This window comes from Macadamia integrifolia, unplaced genomic scaffold (genome assembly GCF_013358625.1).
Source record: "Macadamia integrifolia cultivar HAES 741 unplaced genomic scaffold, SCU_Mint_v3 scaffold_187A, whole genome shotgun sequence".
NCBI lineage: Eukaryota > Viridiplantae > Streptophyta > Magnoliopsida > Proteales > Proteaceae > Macadamia > Macadamia integrifolia.
The window spans coordinates 77,531-86,599 of record NW_024870634.1 but is presented as its reverse complement, the minus strand read 5'-3'; the positions used below and the strand labels follow the sequence as shown (position 1 = coordinate 86,599).

At 36.7% G+C, this 9,069-nt stretch overlaps 1 protein-coding gene across 1 annotated transcript; it reads left to right on the top strand.

Moving 5' to 3' along the window:
* On the top strand, nt 1-6,415 carry LOC122071072 (uncharacterized protein At4g15970-like). The gene is made up of 5 exons (XM_042635343.1): nt 1-405; nt 4,485-4,853; nt 5,061-5,542; nt 5,929-6,035; nt 6,153-6,415. The coding sequence occupies exons 1-4, from the start codon at nt 235-237 to the stop codon at nt 5,984-5,986; spliced, it is 1,080 nt and encodes a 359-aa protein (XP_042491277.1). The 5' UTR covers nt 1-234; the 3' UTR covers nt 5,987-6,035; nt 6,153-6,415.
* The last annotated feature ends 2,654 nt before the right edge of the window (nt 6,416-9,069 follow it).

Sequence of the window (9,069 nt, the reverse complement as noted above, 5' to 3'; positions counted from 1 at the left end):
TGAATGATTCTATTCAATGAACTTTATAAACTCATAAATTTACCGAAGAGAATTAGAAAGGCACAATTTTTAGTGGTCGCGGCTGCAGATTGATGCTGTTCCTCATTCTAGGAGCTATACGCCGCCGTTCACGACGTCGACGGCAACGACAACAACAGCAACAAGAGCAACAGCAGCAGCAACAACGTCAAGGTGACCAAAATCATCAGTTCCGCCACGAGCAACACCGGTAAAATGAAATTGGAATCCGGCAGAGGAGAAACAGGCGGATGCTGCTACTCCGGTAATCTCCGCCGGTGGGTTCTGATAGTAACACTAGTGTTCACCGCCATTGCAGTACCTTGCCTCGTCCTCAACAACACTGTCTATCCTTTCCTTCTTCTCCGTCACTCCTCTTATTCCATGGTGAGTTCCTTAATTCCTCTCTTTTCTTAGTTCTTTAATCACTTTGTTATTAAATTATAACTATAATGAAAGGTCTTAGTGTAAAGGAGTCGGAAATAGGACGACCGGCGCATATTATTCGGCATCTTTTCCCTTGTTCCGAAGGTTCTCCTCAGTTGTGTCTCTGCCATTGCATCTTCTGTGATGCGTCGGCTCATCCCGCTGTCAACTCGGCTCTAAATGAGTCTTCCTCATTTGTTTCTTCCACCTAATTTTTTTTTATGTCAAGGGTAATTTGGACATTTAATAATAGGAAAGATGTGAATTATAGACAACATTCATTCTTCTTAGAGTCCAATCATAGCATCAAATCATATACGGTAAAAAAAATCTTAAGAAAAAAAAAACTCAGTTCTTTCTTTTCTGAGTGAAATTTCCTTGAATTGTATGAAAAGTTTCATATCATTAAGTATCTATACCGACGGTGATTTGATCCTGTGGTTGGACTTTGCAGAATGTGATTGTTATCGTAAATTTCTATTTCCTATTGTGTGAGATTGAAAATAACCCTATCTTAATCTTGGTAGAAAAAAATGGGATACTGGACCTATCCGGAGGTTGTGCTATAATTTTACCTTTGAACAAATTTTCTAAGACTTGGCCCATTTTTCATATCTTTGAAAAAGGAGAAAATGATGCTCCCTCAGTGACCTCCCCCTGATGGATTGGACTCAGATATTCCTCAAAACAATTAATTGTCTTCTTATTGTTTTTTCGTAGGAACAATTAAATGTATTCTTCATCATGATTAGAAGTAGTAGCGTCATAGCGTGTATTTATTTTATTATTTTTATATAGAGTCTAACAAGCCTGAATGAAAAATTATTAAAAAATAAAAAAAGAAAAAAAGAAAAATTGGGCCAAGAATAATGTAAACTTGTCCAATATAAAAAATATCGGATTTATTCTGAGCTTATCTCAGCCAATAAGCAACTTGGACTTGGTCTTTATACTGAGTCAAATGAAATCAAATGAATTTTTAAACTCTCTCTCTCTCTCTCTCTCTCTCTCTCTCTCTCTCTCTCATATCCCTAGAGTTGGCCATTTCCTAGAAGGGCATGTAACTATTGTTTTTCCATTGAATGGACATAAATATGCCTAAAGTTATCATTTCTTCCTCTCCTCGAAAGAAAATATATATATATATATATATATATATTTAGTGATCCACTCATTTTCTTTTAAATAAATCAGGTGAGAGGACGAGCTAGTATTTGTTGTCTCCCTAATGGATAGGACTTGAATATGCCTCAAGTTAGCAATTTGGGTGTGAAAAACTTATGTATGAAAAATTTTTAGTCATTTATTTTTGTAGTTGTATTTAAGTATGCTTTACACAAAGACTAATATTTTTTGGATGTGTCAGCTTAAGATATTTGTTTGGGTATCATAGTGTCTATCTCAATCCCCTGAAATGACATATTTGTTATCTATTGTTGAGAGAGAGAGAGAGAGAGAGAGAGAGAGAGAGAGAGAGAGAGAGACTAGTGTATGCGTAGAGAACTCAAACCTTTTTTGAAAAAAAAAAAAAATTGTTAAAGTTTCATTTTGAGGTGAGGGATCATGGATCATTCATCAACACAAGATTATGGTGACCAGTCAATGTTTTTTAGGAAATTTCGGATCAGGAGTTGTGAACTTAAAAATAGTTTTAAATATTCATTTGGGGGAGAGTGTGCCCAACAACATAGTCCATATGCTAGCACAGAGGCTAATTACAATGCTAGGGTAGCATTAACATGGGCGGGATTTTTTGCATTCGAGAGGTGAGGTGGTCATTTCGCCTCCCATTGTATCTAGAATTTGGATACAGGCGCCACATTGTCAGGCAAGATTCTTTTTCCCCATTCCTAAATAGGAGAAATATTGTAAATAGGAAAAGAATTAAAGAGTAATTATTAGCCAAAAGATTCTATTTTGCACTATCGGTCACATGAACTTTTTTCTTTTGTTTTATTTAGCTTTTGATTATGAGAAGTACAGAGTGGGCATCATGAGGCGTGAATGATATGAACTCCTTATTTTTTTTTTTTTTATAGGTTAGGAGGAAAAGTAGATAATAACCAGGAGGCTCGAACTCAAAACCTCTTGATGAGTATGAGTTTTTGATGCACCACATTTCATCAACTGTACTAAGCAATTGTTGTTTTAATCTTTACCTTGGTCGAGGCTGACCATGGATTTTTTTTTTTCTTTTAACAAAAATTCATAAAAGGCCAATAAAAAGATCACTGAATTATAGTTATTATTAACTATTAATCTTTTAAAACATTATATTTATATTTCAAAAAGATAGAGAGAAAAAGGATCAAATCAGGGACCATTTCTGAACTTGCTAGAACCTTAAATTACCAGCTGGCAGCCGCTGAGCCACCTGCTGGAAGCTCATCCACCACCAAGACCATCAAAAAACATCACACATGCAAATACATCCATGCAAGTAAGGCTGACACCCATATGCCCACTTGAACTCTGATCCCTAGGGTCGTATTAATTGGAGGGTATTGTATGGTTGAAATTCTCCATAGATAGGCGAAGCATGGATAGCCATACATGTCACCATCATATGCAAAAGGAAAAGCACATTATGGTTTTATCAATAATTTCTTCTTCTTCTTCTTTTTTATGTAAATTCCAGTTGCATGCTTTTCCATCCCCATAGACTAGGATAACCATGGAATAAGGGTGTCAACATGTAAACAAAAACGATATCATATCGAATTGTCAATAAGATATTATTATGAGATACGATGTAAAGAACACACCATATTATATTGATGTTATATCAATTACCGATATCATACCAAATATCAATATCATCAAATACCATTACCATGGAATAAGAGTATTTGGTTGATATCTAATCATCAAAACAACTCTCAGTCTAGGATTTCCTAATGACCACCAAGTGGCTATTTTACAGGGTTTTCCCAAGATGATATCGTTGGGACTGTTTCTATAGGGTCAACACCATTATTTGTAGATTTCTATATGATTAATTGAGTGGGATTTAGATCTATTACATGTATATAGGTAAAATTATTATTTACTGGAAGATAAAGTTTCAAGGGTGTCTATTTATTATCTTTTTGTGTTTGTATAACTATGGGGTTCTTGTTTCTCGTATTTACATATTCGTCTATACACATGTAACGTAAGACAACTAAGCTCGTAATATGTCAAACACAAGCATGATTCTATGATCTTTTGGCATTGAAACTGATAAACTAATGGGTTAGGAAAATAAAATTTAGGGCACATTATACTTGGGTTAGCTAACATTTAGAGAAACTACGGATGGCACACTTCACATTTCAGAATTTTTTTATTATTTTTGTTTGGCATACATTTTTCATATTTTCAATTTTGCCGTCCTTACCCTTTGCTCCCTGCCACAAAACTAACTCTCTCTCTCTACTGTGAACTTATGCAACCCCCTACTGCCCAGCTCTCTTGCATATCCCCCTTTCCCTGCTTGGCCTTTCCTATCCACCTTTTTCTTTCTTTAGCCACCCTTTAACCACCCATCTCAAGAAAATTAGTGTTGTTTTCTGAATTATATGAACCCAATAAGTAAACAGCAAATTCGTGCGTATTTGAACCTAAGTATCCATCGCCTGATAGATGAAGCCGACCAATAGGATCTGAAAGAGTCGCACGGTTAACAGAGGAATGGAGCCCACCTCGAAGTGAAGCTAGGAAGTAGACCTCTACGTGGTCCCCAGGGAATTCATTGGAATCATCATGATTGGCACAACACCCCCTCCCCACTCTCTCTCTCTCTCTCGTCCACTCTGCCTCCGCATATCCCCCTCCCTGCCCGCTCTTAGATGAAGAGCTGGCCCAACAACAAATTCACAAACATTAATACTCATTCTGTTTCGTCGTTTCACTATGTGACTTCTCCCACTCCGTCAATTTGTGTTCAAATGTGGGTTCCTCTGCTTCTAGCAAATCTAAAGATGAGGGATTATCTTGAGATTAAAGGCAAATCCTCCTTCATGCGAGTGGAGTAACACTTGCGGTGGCTATCTTTGTAGGAAAATGGAAAGGGGAAATTGGGAAGAGTACTGAAGGAAGCTGCAATGGAAGACAATACTGTGATCATAACGACATTAAACGAAGCATGGGCAACTCCAGGTTCAATATTCGATCTCTTTCTTGAAAGCTTCCTGATTGGGAACCAAACCAAACACCTTTTAGACCATTTGGTTGTGGTTGCTCTGGACCAGAAGGCTTACAATAGCTGCTTGGCTGTACACTCTCATTGCTTTGCTCTCACCACGAAAGATGTAGATTTCTCCGGCCAAGAAAAGTATTTCATGTCCCCTGATTACCTGAAGATGATGTGGAGAAGGATTCATTTCCTACGCTCTGTTCTTCAGCTTGGTTACAACTTCGTTTTCACTGTATTCTCTCTCTCTCTCTAATGAAATTTTGCTGTTACCTGAATTGCAGAAACTTTCTTACTACAAGGCTTGCAGCCAAAGAAATGGAGTCATGAAATGGAAAGTGAATTATTCCATTTCATTTCTTTGGCTGCGAGCCCGGGTAACTGGAAAGTTCTTACCACCCAAGATTAAATTGTATTGAATTATTTTTTTCTCTTGTTATAGGATGCTGATATAATGTGGTTCAGAGACCCTTTTCCACGACTATATAAAGATGCAGATTTCCAGATTTCATGTGATCGATTCAATGGCAACTCCTTGGATTCAAATAACGCTCCCAATGGAGGATTTACTTATGTGAAATCGAATAAAAGGACAATGAAGTTCTACAAGTTCTGGTACCTCTCTAAAAACACCCATCCAGGTCTTCATGATCAAGATGTATTTAACATGATCAAGCATCATCCTTTCATCACTCTAATTGGGTTGAAGATGAGGTTCTTGAGCACTACTTACTTTGGTGGATTCTGTGAGACTAGCAAGGATTTAAACCAAGTCTGCACAATGCATGCAAATTGTTGTGCTGGTCTGGACAGAAAAGTCCATGATCTCAAGGTTATGCTTGAGGATTGGAGAACATATGTGTCTCAGCCAACCGCTGTGAAGAGATCCAATTCATTATCTTGGAGGGTGCCACAACTTTGCTGGTATGATTGAACTTTCCCATCTTGGCAAATATAAAGATTCAAAATCTATCCGCCGAGATGTGACTTCTAATGGTCACAAGAAGTCTTTTCCTGCAGGAGTGGATTCATGTGATAGAGGAATCCAAGCCTATCTAGGTCAAATTTCAATTAAAAACAAGTAGAGTAAATTGTTAAGCGTGAGTTTAAAGTATAAATTAAATTTGTCACTTTGAACTCACTTCTTAACAAATTTCTATTACACCTGACCTGAGAAATAGACATGAGGTCCTTTATCACATGGATCTATAACCACCCATGTTTGCTAACAGGGAAAGTGTCCTAACCCCAAGTTACAATCTTAAGTGATAGTTAAAAACTATGCATGATCAATGTTTTTTTTTTTCCAGGGAGACGTTCCATCAACGACCTCTCAAAAGGAAAGTTCCGAAAGAGAAGAAAGGTTGAGAATGTCCAGAAAGACAACTTTCCGTATTCTGTGTAATCCTGTGTAAAGGTAAATTTTCTAATGATGTGCTTTTCACTTTTTTTTTTTTTTTGGCCTTTTTTCTTCTCATGGTTATTGTTTTGATTTTGTGATCGTTAAAGAAACTGTTTGGCATTTAAATTGCAGATGAAGCATAACGAATTCACACCCAAGTATGCATGAATGATGGGAGGATCAGCTCTTGCGCAAATTATGTGATAAAGATGTAGCTACCATCTATGGGATGCATAGTTTCAAAGTTATTTATTACATTCTAAATTGTCTATTAATTTGTACCCAAATTAGATGTTTCTTGTATCTCAATCAAAATCCCTCTTGTTCCATTCTTCTTTACAATGATGTTGTATTGAAATCAAAGTGGAGAAATCTCTGCAATTTGTTCTGTGGTATTCTTTATATATTCCTTCACTCTCCTTTTCTTTTTCTTTTTTTGATAGGTAAATTGTATTTATTAAGAAAGAAAAAAAAAACATAAAAAACATAGAGAAAGACAATCCCTACAACCTTCTTTCGGCAGATCAAAAGAAAGGAGGAGAAACCCCTAAATCTAACAGGACAAACCCTGTAGCATAATTGTTGTAATATAGAAAGAAAAGCTTTAGAAATTGGGAAAAGATGTTATAAAAAAGGTAAGTACGTAGCCCACTCTCAAGATCGAAGAAAATACGGGACACTTTTCATGCGACTTCACTCTCATTTTCATATATGAAGTAGAAGACATTTCTAATCTTTTTTTTTTTTTTTTTTCAGTATTAATGGGTGAAAGTAAAAATGGAATCTCCAACAAGGTTTTCCTTCACTCTCCTTTTCATATATGAATTAGAAGACTTTTTTAATATATATTTTTCAGTATTAATGGGTGAAAGTAAAAAAAAAAAAATCTCCAACAAGGTTTTTTTTTTTTTTTTTTTTTGTGGGTTTGGGCTATGTATCCAATAGGAGCATTATCTTATCACTACAGGTTCTAAGATTTACCTTTAAATTTGAACAGAAAGTCATTTCTTTCAAAATTAAGAGTTGTTAATTCCCTTTCTTAATTGACAACTAAACAGCCAACAAAATTGTCTTTTTTAACCTTAGTTTCGTAACTTTCTAAGTGCATGCTTATGGGGCATTTGCTTCTAGAAGTTCATGAGCAAGTTTATTGGGTTTGGAAAGGCAAAATGAGAGAGATATTAATAGAAATCTGAACATTAAAACAACATGGATATCATATGAGATTACAAATCTATACACAGATGAGTGTTTCAGGCATATCTGGATCCATGGTGGGAGAAGACTGTATATATGAACTCTCCTTTCCATGATGGTTGTTGATTTTGTCTACCCCCTTCATTTTTCTTGACTCTAGGATTTCTCAATCATACATCTAATAGGCCAATGCTGACTATAAGAATGTGAGGACAAGGATCAACCTTGCATGGAAAAAAAAGATTTTCCCATTAAAGGATATTAGAATTAGGTCCACATATATGTATAAATAATCATTTTATATAAGGTGTATCAAATAAATCTGGTCTAATAATTCAATATGAGATCACTTCCCGGTATTGGACTTAACAAACTTTCCCCAATAATAGTCAACATTGCACTAACTCGGTTTTTGTTATACCCGAGCCATAAAATTTTCTATTGTAAATAATATACAAATAAATCACCAGAGGACACCAGTACCAATGAGTACTAGGTAGTATCTGTCTTTTGTCGAGAAGGGAAGGACGACCCCACTTGCACCTGCTACTCATGCCTCAATAACTGGAAGGGGTTTAACGAGAAAACCCCCCAGCTTTAATAGTAAAATGTATCAAAATGTGGGACCCACACACTGGAAAGACCTTGGGAAGGTCCCAACCAACTTAAGGAATCCATTTCCACACAAGGGGGGCCAATTTGACCTTCACCGATGAACACCTTTGGTGAGTATATAGGCCCAAAATGGGTTATTTGGCTATGGGGCCCAAGCTCTCGCACTCGTGCATCTCAAACCACCTCCATTTGTTGGTACCACCTACTGGGTGATGGATTAATGTATCGGGACACCCCAAGGTGGACCCGTTAGTGCCAAATGACGAATTAACCCGGTAATGAATGAAAACTCATTATTTTCCCAAATAACCCTTAGGCAACTTAAGTGACTATAAATAGAAGCCTTGCCCATTCATTCTTCTAACCACCAAATTAGAACAAGAGGAAGAGAGGGAAGAGAAAGAGAGCAAGGGTCTAAGGTAAGCCCTATCTTCTTTACCCCTCTCCACACACACATGCCTCTCTCTCTATCTCCCATTTTCCTTTTCTCCATTAAGTGAAGTGGAGAACCCCAATCGAAATCTACTTACCCAATATACAAATTGATTGGGAGATTTTGTGTGGGGTACCTAGTTAGCAAGAGTAGCCACTCACATTGAGTGTATGGACCTTCTCCATAAAAAGCCTCATCTCATACCCCTAATTTGGGCAACACAAAACCTAGAAATGGAGAAATTACTTAAATTACTTAAATTTCCTAAAATCCACCTTTTCACTTGTCAAGACTACCAATTGGGAGGGGGATTCGATGTAAGAGACTTACCCTGGCAAGGTTGGTAGCTCAATTTGAGTCTATGAACTTTCCTTTATGAAATTCCCACCTAAAATCCCCAATTTGGGTAATCAAACCCTAGAATTAGTGGACTTTGTCCAAATCCTCTACATCTCACCATTTAAACCCAAAATTGGGTGAGGAAAAATGAAATTAAACACATGAATGGTGACTTGGAGTGGTCACATAAGCTATTGGTGGTCACAACATAAATCCTCAAACCGAAATTCCCTAATTTAGCTTCATCAAGACTTGAACTTTGGGGAATTTGCGTACACTATGTAGCCCTATCTTAACTAACCCACAAAACACACTAAATCTAAATTAATTGAAGTGGGTGAACATCCTTCACATATAAATCAACCTTATAATTATAAAACCCCCAACTTGAAAACGATTCAAAGAAAAAGAAAATAGGAAATGAAACTAGAATGTGTGCCCTAGAGTCCCACTTCCTTATGGATG

Excerpts from the sequence above, each read along its gene's own strand:
- LOC122071072 (XM_042635343.1), top strand. The coding sequence starts at position 235 with ATGAAATTGGAATCCGGCAGAGGAGAAACAGGCGGATGCTGCTACTCC. Across the intron at positions 406-4,484 it reads GTCACTCCTCTTATTCCATG|GAAAATGGAAAGGGGAAATT; the intron begins GTGAGTTCCTTA and ends CTATCTTTGTAG. Across the intron at positions 4,854-5,060 it reads GTTACAACTTCGTTTTCACT|GATGCTGATATAATGTGGTT; the intron begins GTATTCTCTCTC and ends CTCTTGTTATAG.